The 15005-nt window shown below is 32.7% G+C and overlaps 2 protein-coding genes across 3 annotated transcripts; one reads left to right on the forward strand and one right to left on the reverse strand.

Annotated features, from left to right (window-relative positions):
* Positions 1–1846: 1846 nt before the first annotated feature.
* On the forward strand, positions 1847–8854 carry LOC129799454 (tetratricopeptide repeat protein 21B-like). The gene is made up of 4 exons (XM_055843331.1): positions 1847–4720; positions 7180–7420; positions 7492–8224; positions 8301–8854. Exons 1-4 carry the CDS (start codon positions 2025–2027, stop codon positions 8618–8620), a joined length of 3990 nt encoding a protein of 1329 aa, XP_055699306.1. The 5' UTR covers positions 1847–2024; the 3' UTR covers positions 8621–8854.
* Positions 8639–15004, reverse strand: LOC129799455 (proton-associated sugar transporter A). Of its 2 annotated transcripts, XM_055843333.1 has the most exons (7): positions 14785–15004; positions 14297–14502; positions 11921–12839; positions 11636–11859; positions 9552–9624; positions 9177–9482; positions 8639–9107 (listed from the first exon to the last, which is right to left on the reverse strand). In XM_055843333.1, exons 2-7 carry the CDS (start codon positions 14494–14496, stop codon positions 8877–8879), a joined length of 1953 nt encoding a protein of 650 aa, XP_055699308.1. In that variant the 5' UTR covers positions 14497–14502; positions 14785–15004; the 3' UTR covers positions 8639–8876. The 2 variants fall into 2 exon arrangements, with proteins under 2 accessions (XP_055699308.1, XP_055699307.1); XM_055843332.1 differs by having other exon boundaries at positions 14297–15004.
* Position 15005: the final 1 nt, after the last annotated feature.

Genomic DNA, 15005 nt, shown 5'->3' on the forward strand with positions numbered 1-15005 from the left:
CCTTTGAAAGTGTACCTGTTTTGACACTTATATAACTCCATAAACGGATAAAAGCAATGGAAAAGTCATCTTTGATATATGGAAAAAAATTTAATATGAATAATAAGTTTCGAGTTCGAATAAAAGACATATTTTTTTTTATATTGTTGAAAAAAGATGTAAAGAAATTACTGTTCTTTAGTCTGCGTGACCCATGTAGTCCTTTAATGACATTTGAATGACTGAGCAGACGCTCTTTATACTGCAGCTGGCATTCGAGAACTTTTTCAAGGTACAGGTAAAGCAGGAGAAGAATTTTGATTTTTATTAGATGTGTTTTATATTTCATTTTCTTTGCATTTTGAAGCTGACATACATCTCTGTTTTTTTTTGTAATTTTCTTTCCTTTTTTGTCTTTTACTCTTTTGTTTGTCTTTCACAATTTTAGAAAAGGACTGATTATGTGAATAAAATAATTTGTAATTATATAGTAATAATAATAATAATAATAAACTGAATCTGCTCCTGTCTTTACTATTGATCAGGTTTGCCTTTACATTTAAATATAATAGTAAATTTAGTCCATAAAATATGATCATCCACAATAATTTATAAAAAAAAATCTAATGCAATAAATATATATAACCTATATAATTTATCTGTCGCCTATTGAAAACATAATGTTTAAATATATATGGTAATACATTTTGTCTCGTTAATTTGTGGTAAATTATATTTTCACCTCTATTTAAGTACAAATTGATACCACATTTTATTTTTTACTACTCTTTTATTCAATGCCATTTATAATTATTTTGGCAAAATTTGCAGAGACAATTTCAATAGAGCTTGGAGAAAATATTTCCTTTGCAGCCTAATGTCTTGGAAAGTTGAACTCAAAATAATGTTTGCCGATTGTAATGGTAGTAGCAAATTGGACATTATTTTAGTAAAAATGATCAGTAAACATGTAAAGTTGGTACTGAAATATTATTGGGAAAGGGAAAACTAAAAAGTTATCAACTATTTTAGTTTGTTAGTAAACCAAAATTGATTTTTTATGTGTCATTTTGAATTAATATTTTTCTAGTATAAATTTTTTACCAACTAAAAATTTGCTAATTTACTAATAAAAAAGGTTTTCTCTTATTAAAATATGATAAAATTAAAATAATAAAATAATAACGAACGACCAATGCCATAAGATTGCGGCGGCACTTGGACGTCGGCTGCCGCATGGCCGGCTTAATTTTTATTAACGCATATATACATCGAAATTTTAATCGAAGCAATAGTGCCTCTAGTGAGTATTACGTGAATTAAAAATTATCAGTGCATGGTGAAAGTGACGGAATTTTGTTTATGTTTTGTTGGTGAATTTTTACGTAATATAGTTTTTTTTAAAGAAATTACAATAAATCACAGAGATAGGTAAGTTCTTTTTGCTTATTGAATATTGAAATATTTCGGGAACAATATAGTAAATTAATAATTTGAATATTCAAGATGTTCTCTCGTATCTACGCATCATGCACAACCAAACAAACAATTCGAATTATTGCACAGAAAAACATTAGTAGAATGTTGGCTTCAGGGAAAGTTCTCACGTTGAATGATATTAAGCACGATGCTCCCAATGGTGTGTTTTATATCCCCATAGAGACGCACAAGGCAGAATTGTTCTATCGTCAGGAAAAATCAATAATCCATTTGGATCACACTGAAGTTCCGAGTGAGCTAAATGGACGTGGCGTTGGAAAAGTTCTTGCTGAGGTAATATTCCCTTGCATTTAATTTCACCTTAAATTTTACATTAATTATAATTTTTCACTTTGTTGCAGGGTGCTTTCAAATATGTTGCAGACAATAATTATAAAATGAGAGTTCATTGCGAATTCCTGCAACATTATTTGGAGAAATACGGCTCAGAATATAAAAAGTTCGCTGTTTAACTATAGAATATTGAAACCTTAAGGTACATTATATTGAACACATTATATTCATACTTTAAAAAGCAATTTGATATAGAATTTATCTTAAGAAAAATGGATGACCACGATTTTAAATCAATAATTCAACACTATGGCCGAGAAAAATTTTACCATTCAATGCAAAATCGTGCCTTTGATGGCTTGTCAAAGTTTTCCGGGAGCCCTTGTTTTAGATTCTATAATGGTATTGCTCTCGTGCTTGGAAATCGCAATCAGGAAGGTATTCGAGAATTGACACCCATGCTGGGTGAAAAGGAATTCTCAATGGCTGTAATTTTAGCCCTGATGTTCGCTCACAAGAGATGCACTGTGGTAGACAAAGAAGCAATTTTGAATCTAGATGTTAAGCTTAAAGAAGAACGCAAGCAATTAACAGCCTACTCAGCGTATTATTCAGCGGTATTTCTCCTCTTAACTGGTAAATATGAAAAAGCAAAAGAATATGCAGAAAAAGCTCTAAAGCTCAATAGCAATTTTCCTGATGCACTGAGCTTAAAAGGATGGACTGAATTGTTGGGAGGTAGTAGGATTAATCGGGGGACATTGGAACTTTTTGAAAGAGCTCTTGAATCAGGAAAGAGTATTGATGCTAGTTTGGGTCAAGTGCGTTACTATCAAATTAACAACGATTACGAAAATGCCATTGGTATTCTCAATAAATTATCCATTCGATATCCAGAACTAAATATACCATTAGTGGAGAAAATGAAGTCTCAATTAGCCAATTGGCACTGGGATCATTCAATGGAGACATCATCCAGGATTCTCAATTTGGAACCGACAAACATCGAGGCTCTGCGAGTGAAAATTTTAATATTGGCCTGCCGTGATGGGAATTATGGTGGAGGAGCTAGAGAATTACAAAAACTTCTCAGTGCTATGAGCAAAGTGGAGCCTTCAAATTCAGAATTATATTTCCAGATTGGTCAGCTATTTTCACGAGTTTGTGGGCGAAATATAATGATCCTGGATGAGACAGTTAAATTTATTGAAAAAGCAAATCAACTGTCACCAGGAAATGCCACATACCTAACTGAATATGGATATCATGCCTATTTGGCTGGAAAGATGAAAGAAGCGACTAAGAATTTTAAATCAGCAACTAAAGTAGATGACAGTGCTATTCAGGCTCTTTGTGGACTGACTCTTTGTCAATTGGCAGAGTCTGGGCCATCACAGCAAGTTAGTCAGCAAATTGAATTTCTTACGGAAATTCAGGGAACAGCAAAATTACCCCTTTTGCTTTGGATGTCATCCAAACTCTTTCACGATGATTCCCAAAAAGCCATTTCCGCAATGGTTGAAGCATGTGAAATTCAATTCAAAAATCTAAGGACTTTGTCATTTGGATCCGAATACCTCAGACGTTTCGATCCGGATTTTCTTCTGGAAGTGGCCAGAGATTTACTTCAGCATTCACCCATTCAGTTGTCAGTGTCTATGGGATCTCTTTCGTCACGCGAAGGACTCCATATATCGCTTAAACACAGTTTAAATATTCTTGAAGTTATTGTGAAGGCATGTCCTGGACTAATACAAGGGGTATTTCTCCTTGCAAAAGTGCAATTCCTTTGCGGTGAGATTTCCACTTCAACAAGCACCCTCCAGCATATACTTACAGATATTGATCCAACATATTCGGAAGCTCATTTACTTTCGGCGCAAATTAACATTCAGCAAAAGCAATTTCAGAGAGCAGCACAAAACTTAGAAATCTGTCTGAGTCACAATTTCAAAGTTCGCGAAAATCCTACTTATCATCTTTTCAATGGAATCATACAAAAAAATGATCATCAGTATGATGATGCTCTTAAAAGCTTTATAACGGCTATGAGCCTCATTGGCGTTAAAACTGATGCCATGAATGTTAAGATACCCGTGCCTCTGTCCACAAATTCCTCACCAAAACCTATTTATACTCTGAGCTTAGCAGATAAAGTAACGTTATACTTGGAAATGGTAGATACATATATGCTGATAAACTTGAATTCAGATGCAACTAAATTGATGCAAGATGCAATGGAGGAATTCTCAGGTACATCTGAGGAGGGACGATTGGTTATAGCAAATGCAGACTTATCTCTTCGTCATGGGAATATAGATACAGTACTGAAGCTCTTGAGAAACATTCAATCAGGCCAACCGTACTATATCCAAGCAAAGACCAAGATGGCAAATATTTATTTGATCCATCGTAAAGATAGGGTTGCATTTGCTCAGTGCTTTAGAGAGTTGGTTGAGGAATATCCAGAGCCTGAGAGTTACATTATGCTTGGAGATGCTTATATGTCAATTCAAGAGCCCGATGATGCCTTAGATGCCTACAAGGAAGCCTTAAAACGCAATCCTCATGATCCCAATTTAGCCAGTAAATTAGGCAGAGCCTATGTTAAAACACATCAATACACTAAGGCAATAAACTACTACAATGAATCGTCAAGTATGTATCCGGAAAATTCACTTCTCAAGCTGGATTTAGCAGAATTATATCTTAAATTGAAACACTTCACCAATGCTGAACAGACTCTAATTGATGAAATTGAAGGAATGAAAGACGGATTGGAGGATGTTGATATGTTGCAATTGAGGACCAAACAACTTCTTTTGCTTGCACGTGTAAGGGAAAAAGCTGGTCACCTAAATTCATCCCTTTCAACTCTCAAGGAAGCTCGAGACAACCAATATAAAGTGCAGCAGCGGTTGAATCTCGAATCTACACTAATTCCCGAACAGAGACGAATACTTTCCAGGTGAGTTTTTATTTTAATGATGTCATAGTATAGTGCTGTTTAACCAAGTAGAGATTTTAGAAAATAGTAGTAGTAGAAATTATTTATATTTCGTAGCGTCATGTTCTCAAAATTGGCAAAAAGTGTCCGTTATTTATATTTTTATATTTCTTTTCTTCCCACATACTTATCAATTATCCCGAGCCATTAATTTTTACATTTTTTAAAGTCTAATATTAATATCACTGATCAACTTCCTAATGATTAAAAAAAAAATCAAGAGAGAAGCAACAACAAACTATGCCTCATATTATAAGCCGCATATCGAGCAAAACTTTAATAATGGTTTATTTTCTGTCCGTGGAAAAAAATCTGTCAGAAGGTCAAAAGTCAGGAAGTATGAAACCCATCATTTAAACATTTAAACATTAAATGTTTAAAATTCAATAATTTTCATTTAAAAATCAATCTATTTCAGTATCTAGATTTTATCCTTGTATAGCTCGCAGTAATATACAGTCCAGAACGCGAAGTATTATGTTGATGAAGTGGATGAAGCATCCATGTGAAACGTAAAAATAAAACAGTCGAAACATTTGAAGCGACATATTCAAATGTCTTTTATGACTATAGATAAATTATAAATTTATTGTAATGGGAGCAGTTGTTAAGACAACATTCTTATTGAGACTTATTCCCAAACCACAAGTTTAAACTTTCATTTCAGTAGGTTTGAGTTTCGTCTTATGTGATCTGCAAGTCTGTTTCGTCTTCGTAATACAAGATAAAGTTAATAAATAAAAGGAATTTAACCTTATATCAGGGTGTCAATAAATGCCGAATTTAAGAAATGGCATGTAAATCAATAAATTGGATATTAAGATCAAGATTCATATTCGTTAATTCTTTCGAACAAAATGACATTTACCTTGTGTATAATGTAAAGTGTTGCGTGATTTGATGAATCAGTATATTGGATATCAAGATCAAGATCTATATTCGTTAATTCTTTCGGACAAAATGCCATTACCTTGTCTGTAATACAAAGTGTTGCTCTCATGAAGTATAGGGTAAACTTTTAAAAGTATTTTGAGAAAGTAATTGGAATGGCTTAAGGTTAATTTCAAAAGTATTGCGTGATTGAAGTAAAATATTAAATGTAAATTGATGCATTAGAAGTTTTTCGAGTGATATTTCCAACATTTTCGTTAAAATCTCATGATTAATTCATAAGTGATATTTATTAATACTTAATCTAGATAAGATATATGCGTATACCAAGTTGTAAATAAATGCAGGATTTAATAAATAGCATGTAAATCAGTATATTGGATATCAAGATCAAGATCTATATTCGTTAATTCTTTCGGACAAAATGCCATTACCTTGTCTGTAATACAAAGTGTTGCTCTCATGAAGTATAGGGTAAACTTTTAAAAGTATTTTGAGAAAGTAATTGGAATGGCTTAAGGTTAATTTCAAAAGTATTGCGTGATTGAAGTAAAATATTAAATGTAAATTGATGCATTAGAAGTTTTTCGAGTGATATTTCCAACATTTTCGTTAAAATCTCATGATTAATTCATAAGTGATATTTATTAATACTTAATTTAGATAAGATATATGCATATATCAAGTTGTAAATAAATGCAGGATTTAATAAATAGCATGTAAATCAGTATATTGGATATCAAGATCAAGATCTATATTCGTTAATTCTTTCGGACAAAATGCCATTACCTTGTCTGTAATACAAAGTGTTGCTCTCATGAAGTATAGGGTAAACTTTTAAAAGTATTTTGAGAAAGTAATTGGAATGGCTTAAGGTTAATTTCAAAAGTATTGCGTGATTGAAGTAAAATATTAAATGTAAATTGATGCATTAGAAGTTTTTCGAGTGATATTTCCAACATTTTCGTTAAAATCTCATGATTAATTCATAAGTGATATTTATTAATACTTAATTTAGATAAGATATATGCGTATATCAAGTTGTAAATAAATGCAGGATTTAATAAATAGCATGTAAATCAGTATATTGGATGTCAAGATCAAGATCTATATTCGTTAATTCTTTCGGACAAAATACCATTACCTTGTCTGTAATACAGAGTGTTGCTCTCATGAAGTATAGGGTAAACTTTTAAAAATATTTTGAGAAAGTAATTGGAATAGCTTAAGGTTAATTTCAAAAGTGTTGCGTGACTGCAGTATAATATTAAATATAAATTAATGTATTGGAGATTTTTTAAGTGATATTTTCAACATATTCTTTAATATCATAATTATTTATAAATGATAATTATTACTAATATATTTTTTTTTGGTAAGGATGGAATTTTATTTAAAAATTCTATATTTTCTTCTGTAATTTTATAAATTTTTGTAAATAAGCGAATTAAATATGTGAGATACAAGAAAATTTTCAGCTACTATTGTTTTTTTTATATGTTGTATAAATTTGTGGCATTTTTTTGCAGAATCTGTATTCTCATGGCAGAACAATCTATTCATTTGAGGGATAACGATCAAGCGATTCATCACTATAAAGAGGCCCTCAAATTTTCTCCTCAGGATGTTACCATACTAGCATCAATTGCGCGGTTGTACATGCAAGTCAACAACATGGATCAGTGTCAGCAGACTTGTGGACAAATATTACAGATAGATCCAAACAATGAAACAGCATCAGTTATGATGGCCGATCTATCATTTCGCAGAGTAAGATTATTTAACTTAAGTAGGTACGCTGTATATATTGTAATTTCTTCTTTAAACTTTTTTTTTTAAAGATGGACTTTGAGAAAGCTGCTTATCATTTCTCGCAACTTCTTCTCAATCAACCAAATTATTGGACAGCATTAGCGCGCCTTATTGAAGTGATGCGTCGATCAGCAAGGTTATCCGAAGCCGTGGATTTTTTGATGAGGGCAGAACAGAGTTGTATTCAACCATCGTTTGACTCGGGTTTGAATTACTGCAAGGGATTATATGAATGGTATATTGGTAATCCCAATTCTGCTCTGAGATTCTTCAACAATGCTAGGAAAGATTCTGAATGGGGTCAGCAGGCCATATTCAACATGATTGAAATATGCATAAATCCAGATGGTGAACTACCAAATGAGAGTATGGCCGAAGGCAGTGAATTTGACTTTAGAGATCCGCAGGTTATGGCAATTCGCACGGCTGAGAGATTACTTAAAGAATTAAAGCCACGTCCAGGTTGCATGGACAATGAATCTCTCAATTACAAGTTATTGCAAAATTTCATTCTGTTGGCTAGTAAACAGAAGTCAACCATTGAATCAGCTCTCAATGGATTTCTCAATATTGCTAGTCAGGAGGAGTACAAAGAGCATGTTGGTCCAATACTTGGAATGTCATCGGCCTATGTCATGATAAAACAATCTCAAAGGGCAAAAAATCAATTGAAGCGAGTAGCAAAGTCTTCGTGGACATTTGAGGATGCGGAACATTTAGAGAGATGTTGGCTTCTTCTTGCTGATCTCTACATTCAAGCCAGTAATTTTTATTTATTTTTTTTATTTAAAAAGTTTTTAATTTTGTTTTTGCTCTTCTTTATTTATGTTTAATACAGATAAAATGGAAATGGCAGCAGAGTTACTAAATCGAATTTTGGAGCATAATAAATCTTGCGCAAAGGCATATGAGTTATGTGGAATGATAGCTGAGAAAGAGCAAGTTTATCGATCAGCAGCAACGCACTATGATGCAGCTTGGCGCTATGGAGGAAAATCTAAACCAACTATTGGTTACAAATTAGCCTATCACTATATGAAATCGAAGCGTTATGCAGATGCCATTGATGTTTGCCAACAAGTATTGAAATTGCATCCTGACTTTTCAATGATCAGAAAGGATATTCTTGATAAATGTCGTAACAATTTACGAAATTAATTGTAATTTGTCATCATATGTGGTCACAATTCTACAGAGCAAGTGAGTGAATATATTTTTCACAATGAAATATTTATAAAATAATACGTATAATTACACAGATCCTCCTGATCCAAAATAATTTTTCTTAAAGTTTCTTTAACAATTATATACCTTATATTAAACACTTTGGTAATTTTCCCGTTTATATGTATGCACATAAATATGACTTTTCATAAAGTTATTTGAATAATATTTTTTGCATGATTTTGATTAACTACAAATCGAGGTACATAACTTGTGTGGCTGACAGTGCACCACAGAAGCTGAGAAAACTTGCAACACTGACGACTGCTGTTGTTGTCCCAGTCCATAATACAATGGATCCCATGCACAGGGACAGGATGAATTGAGCTAAGAATACCATACTGCTCACAATTGCAATATCTGTCCCTAAACCACGAAGTTCAGTACCTAATTTTGCATTTCCTTCAGCAGTTACTTCGAACTTTTAAAAACAAAGAGAATTAATGTAGAAATTTGCAATGAATTAATATTTCTATCTACCACAACTTACTGTTCCTTGTGAATGATAGTGGGCTATAAGGAGATAGGGCATTGTGAAAAGGGTAGAGTACATAACACCTGCTGTCCAGCTAAATAGGATAACTCCTATTTGGTGCTTTGTAAGTGCCATTAGAGTCATTCCAGTACAATAGAAAAGGAGTCCGCCGATGTAGGTACGTTTTGCGCCAAATCTTTTAATAAACTTTTCAATAATGAGTGAGTAGCAAGCACATGAAAGTGAGTACATCGCCATTCCCCAGCATCCAAAGCGAACGCCACTTTCATATAGAATCCGTTTTGGATCATTTTCCAAGGCCTGACGGCAATGAAAATCAATTAGAAAATTCTGTCTTAAAAAATGAGAAATGTCTAATTTAGTTTATACCTTTGGATCCCCATTAAATACAGCTTCTCCAACAAAATCTGTGAAGTAGAGTGAGTAGCATACATGTGCAGACCTGAAAGTAATTTTATTTTACTTTCAAGTATATAGCATTATATTGGTTGGTCTCATTATATATATGTATATCCTTTTATTCGGATAATGACAAATTGAAGAAATTGAATTTTTGACTTGAATTAGACATTTTTTTCAAGTTCAAATTACTATGCAAATCAAGGGGTAACTCATATTGAGAAACCCTCGTTAATTGTCAGAGAAACGCTTCGCGAAACCCGAGAAACCCACTTTTTGCATCGCGAAACCCGAGAAACCCAAGAATTGCATCGCGAAACTCGAGAAACCCAAAAATTGCATCGCGAAACTCGAGAAACCCAAAAATTGCATCGCGAAACCCGAGAAACCCAGTGTCTGCATCGCAAAACCCGAGAAACCCAATTTCTGCATCGCAAAACCCGAGAAACCCAAAAATTGCATCGCGAAACCCGAGAAACCAGAAACCCTTGTCAGAAAAAATGGGAATGAGTTACCTCTTGATGCAAATGCATAGTAATCTAGTACAATATTAATCGAAGTTTATTTCTTGAAGACATCGGAGTATATTATATGGGAGAATGCTCACCGTTATTTTTATGAAATATATAGCATAAAGTGTAAAAACTAAAAACATTCTAACCATGCGAAAAGCGTTTTAACCTTGAATATGTTAAATAACCGAAGAATAATGTTAAATCTATCTATCTGTCGCAATTTTGGAGATTGAAGAAATAAATTGAAATACAACGGAGGGCTGGATCGGCTGGATGCATACCGAGATTCAGCCATATAAGGTTTGGGTTTAAGTTGCGTTTGACTTGTAAATCCGTCGTATATATTCATACTAAAAGAGAGTACATAGAAAGCATACATTTTATAGCAGATATATAGATAGGGGAACTGTATAAAATTTTGGCATGGTTACAAGTAAGCACAAAAATCTTATGTTTAACACTAAACCTACCGATCGTTTTTGGTAGTTTTTCGGTCAAATGACAAACCGCGGAAGAGGAGGATACTCAAGAAATTTGTCTTGGAAAAGAGCAAATAATTAAAATTTAAACACTGAAAAATGTATTACATGCTTATTTTAAGAAATTTATAAAATTTGATAGGGACATTGTACCATTTAAATATGTGTTAACTTTAAATCGGTTAATTTGACCAGGGCTTGGTAGGTTCAGTGTTACTTCTTATTATTTTATTGTTACTTCTTATTCATGAAAGTTGTTTGGATCCTTGTAAATAGTTTACCGTGTTTGTTTTCTCTAAAATTATTCTTAATACATTTTAAAATGAAAATAAAATATATAGACATTGCTTTAGGTAATATATCGGCTACCGTGATTCTCGTAGTGCCTTTTCCTTTTGGAACTCTTAAGGTCTTTTTTTTTGTTTTTTTTTACATTGTACAACCTTTCAAAAAATAAAAATTTATGGAATTTTTGGAATTACAAGCTGGCCGGAATGTGGTGCAGTTTCCCTATCAATGTGTGGTAATAAAGAAAAACCATTTCCAAATAAATTACAGTAAATCAGTAAATGAAGAGAGTAAATGTCATTTAGTAACGGCTTAGGGACAGATTGGCATAGTCCATAATGCAAAGCGTTACGCTCGGTTTAATCGTAAAAAATATATAGCAAAAACAGATAGAAAAACTTATTATAAAAGTATTACGCGACTAAAGTATATTAAAATGTAAATTGATATATTTCAAATAAGGATGATAATAATGCGGCATGTATTTTTTAAGTATTTTTAAAGAAAGCGTATAATATTTTTTCCAATAAAATTAAAATTTTTACAGTTTTCGTGCATTTAGTTGTTAAGTAGATGTATGTTGATTAACAAAAATGAAATTTAATAATTAAATTTCTATTTTTTTCTAATTTGAAAGATTTTAATTTAACAATGGGAACTGGCGCGATGTTTTTTGGAATATCTTAGGTGTTCGCCAAAGGAAAAGAATAATAACATAATATTTTAATATCACACAGAATAATAATAAGGAAATGACATATTTTTTTCATACCAGCAAAAGAAATTTGTGAGACACAGGATCCTCAATGAATAAGGCATCCAGAGGATGGATAGAAGATAATGAGACAATGAAGCTACCCCACTTTGATTTTGGTCAGGAACAGTTACAGGGACGTATACATTTTCTGTGAAAGTTGTCTCTGCAGTTTCTTCATCGGCAATAGCGCACGGGGAATTAATAGGAATCGGTGGAAGAGTATATCTTCTCTGTTGATTCTGTGAGAAAAGTCATAGGATATTAGATATCCTTTTTAATCGTAAAATATTGAAAACCTACATTTCTTGGAACAGATAGTTGTTCATCATTTTTGTCATTCAATGACCCATAATTTTCATTATTATGGTTGATAATGCCAATATGAATTTCTGCAGAATGTCGTTTTGTATTGATATGTGGTATGGGTAGCGGTTCTTGATCAACTTGATCTTCATGCATTTTTTTCTCCAACTCATCTAATGGTATTTCGTTAAAACTAGTAACGGTGAAGGATACGCATACAACGAATATTATAGTTATGAGAGAGAATACAGCTTTTACATGTCCTCCAAGTAAAATTCCAATTGTAGTTTCATCCCAGTTAATTCCACCAAGAGAATAGCCAAAAAACCCTCCTAAGCCAGCCATGATGGTGAACGTGGAAAGACCCCTGGCATGATCCTCCGGCAGGGTTACGTCGAGTAGGTAAGCACGTGAAGGACTTTGACATGCATCTGCATCAAAATCCAAAAGAACAGTACCTAAAATTGTGAAGAATATTCCCCAAGGATGAAGATTTTGTATTGGAGGGGGCTCAAACTCAATTGAGTTTGTTGCTGATGATCGATGAGGAAGTGCAATACTTTGAGTAGAATTTAGCCATGTATCATTCGTATTGATCCCAGAATCGCCAAAGGCATAACCTATATTTTCACCATTTGGCACCAAAAGTAGTCCAAAGAAAACTCCAATCGACAGCAACAGAATAAAAGGTCGTCTTCTGCCGATTCTATGACGACAGCGATCACTCAATGAGCCCAGAATAGGCGTTAGAAAAAATCCAATAAGTGGCGACAAGGCCCACACCATAGTCATCCTTTGATGAGATACTCCAATTTTCAAGAGAGTTGGAGATACGAAGGCTGTCTCTGCAGCATATGAAAACTCAATCCCCATCACAGCCGCTGATATTCGCACTAGTTCTCGTCGCGTCTTCCGCCTATATCCGAGACAAAATAATTTAGGAATTGTTATTCAAATCAATATTAATATTGAATTGTATTTATTTTTAAAATTGACAAATACGACTAAGAAATTATCTCTAAATCAGTTTATTTGACTTTAAATTAATCATAAAAATACCGATTAACGATATTTTTGTATATGGATGAAAAAACTAAGGCCTAAAATATCTATAAATGGAAAGAATGCGATATACTTTCGGGATATCACATAAAACATATTTCCGAAAAGGAATAGGTTTTCACTGCTATTAATCCAACAAAACACATCGAGATGGACTGAATTACTAAATTAATGCAGTATTCGGTGTAAATGTTGCTGGAAAAGTATCGAAGAATGGAAATGCATAATAGGTTCAATTGTAGGTATGGATATGAAACAGAAACTATGCTCTGAGCAAATGTTAATCCCAGTAAGATAAAATTGGATATAATGCCCTTAAGTTGACCTATTGAATTATGTGTTAAATTTATTTACATTAACTATAATATTTAACGAATTTAGAGACCAATTATTATACTATTACATATAAATCAGTGAAAATTTCATAGAAAAAAGCAGAAATCCGGAGAATTTGAAGAATGGTCGACTTTAGAGCACGTTACGTCAATCTGTTTATATTGTAACTAATTTACCTCAATACAGTCCCACATGCCCTTTTAGGGCATAAAATCTGAGTGTATTAACTTGAGTAAAGGTTTTGCACTTAAGACAATACTTCGGGAGATCAACACATATGCGTGTGAATAACCATATAAGGACGAGACGCTTTCCACTAAACCAAAATCAACAATAAAAATGAAACCGTTAAGCAAAATCAATGAAATGTGTTACATCTAACCTTAGAAAATCCAATGGACCACCAGAGAAATTGTTAAAATAATATTTAATTTTCATATATTCCTCCTTTTATACAAAAAAAAAATGTTTTAATTTATTTTCATTATTTATTGAATGATTAAAGTTAATCATTCATTTAGTATTACCTATATTTGGATGAGAAAATCATTTTGCGAAATTAAATCTTTGAACCAATAGAATTTAACTTATACGAGCTCGAGGTTGCAAAATCTATTTAACTACACCATCCCTTTTTATGGTGTTACTATAAGTTTAGGACGAGCCAGTAATGAATATTTCTATCATTTACACTATACTCAATGACACAATCTCGTCTGCAAATACTGTATATTATTCCTTATCGTCTCATTCCTGGGTAAATGAAAATGTTGACAATAAAAAGAGATTACTAGACCTCATGCTGAGTCTCACCAAATAAAATAGAATGTAAAGTGACAAGCGTTCTAACAATCACATAAAATGCTAAAGACTGAAAATGGACAATAATTATGCGGGTAATTCTCATAGGGAATAACAATTTGTCAAATTGTCTAAAATTCTCTTAGAAATAATTATACTTTTGTCAAATATTACCTGTATATGTGGGAGAAATCATTGTGACTGGAATCTTCATCACCATAGATGGATGATGATAAATTTTTTAAGACACTTTTTGCATCCTCCCAGCATCTCACTGTATTCCCCTCACGCCAATTTCTGTAATTGTCTTTAACTTCATCACGCCACTCATGAAACCTTCCCAAATAACCTTGGTATGATTGTAACTTCTCCATAACTTTCTTTAAATACTCACAGAAATTTATGGAAACCTATATTTTAGTTATTTATTTTATTCAAAAATGATTATCACACAATTTAAAGAATTTGTTGTAAGGTCATGGAATTAGAGAATGGACATGCGAAGTATGTGAAGTATTATCGCAGAGTATTAAAATAATCTAATTAAGAGTTTGACTGGATTGACTGAATAAACCTTATGAAATTGAACAACTTTGTATACAGTTAAATAATTTAATTTTATCTGAATAAGAATTTAGTTTGCTTTAATGAACATTACGAACTTTCTTTAATAATATCTCTTTCGTGTGCGAGAGCTCTAAGATAAACGATCCAAACAGATTGAAATTTGAAGACTAACTTATGCTAAGACACAGTCCCTGAGTTTTGCCGATTGCTGGGCGACTTCACTAAAATGCTCGTATCGTAGAGAGTGTGCGCAAATTTGAATATCACCAGTGACGGAGTTACTACGGAAAATCATTTCATTGCTTAGCATTAGCAG

The sequence above is a fragment of the Phlebotomus papatasi genome, chromosome 1, assembly GCF_024763615.1.
Source record: "Phlebotomus papatasi isolate M1 chromosome 1, Ppap_2.1, whole genome shotgun sequence".
Classification (NCBI taxonomy): domain Eukaryota; kingdom Metazoa; phylum Arthropoda; class Insecta; order Diptera; family Psychodidae; genus Phlebotomus; species Phlebotomus papatasi.

Coding starts and splice junctions, on each gene's coding strand:
- LOC129799455 (XM_055843333.1), bottom strand. CDS start 14,496: ATGGAGAAGTTACAATCATACCAAGGTTATTTGGGAAGGTTTCATGAG. Junction 11,860..11,920: donor AACTATCTGTTCCAAGAAAT/GTAGGTTTTCAA, acceptor CTTTTCTCACAG/AATCAACAGAGAAGATATAC. Junction 9,108..9,176: donor ACTATCATTCACAAGGAACA/GTAAGTTGTGGT, acceptor TGTTTTTAAAAG/TTCGAAGTAACTGCTGAAGG.
- LOC129799454 (XM_055843331.1), top strand. CDS start 2,025: ATGGATGACCACGATTTTAAATCAATAATTCAACACTATGGCCGAGAA. Junction 4,721..7,179: donor CAGAGACGAATACTTTCCAG/GTGAGTTTTTAT, acceptor ATTTTTTTGCAG/AATCTGTATTCTCATGGCAG. Junction 7,421..7,491: donor CCGATCTATCATTTCGCAGA/GTAAGATTATTT, acceptor TTTTTTTTAAAG/ATGGACTTTGAGAAAGCTGC.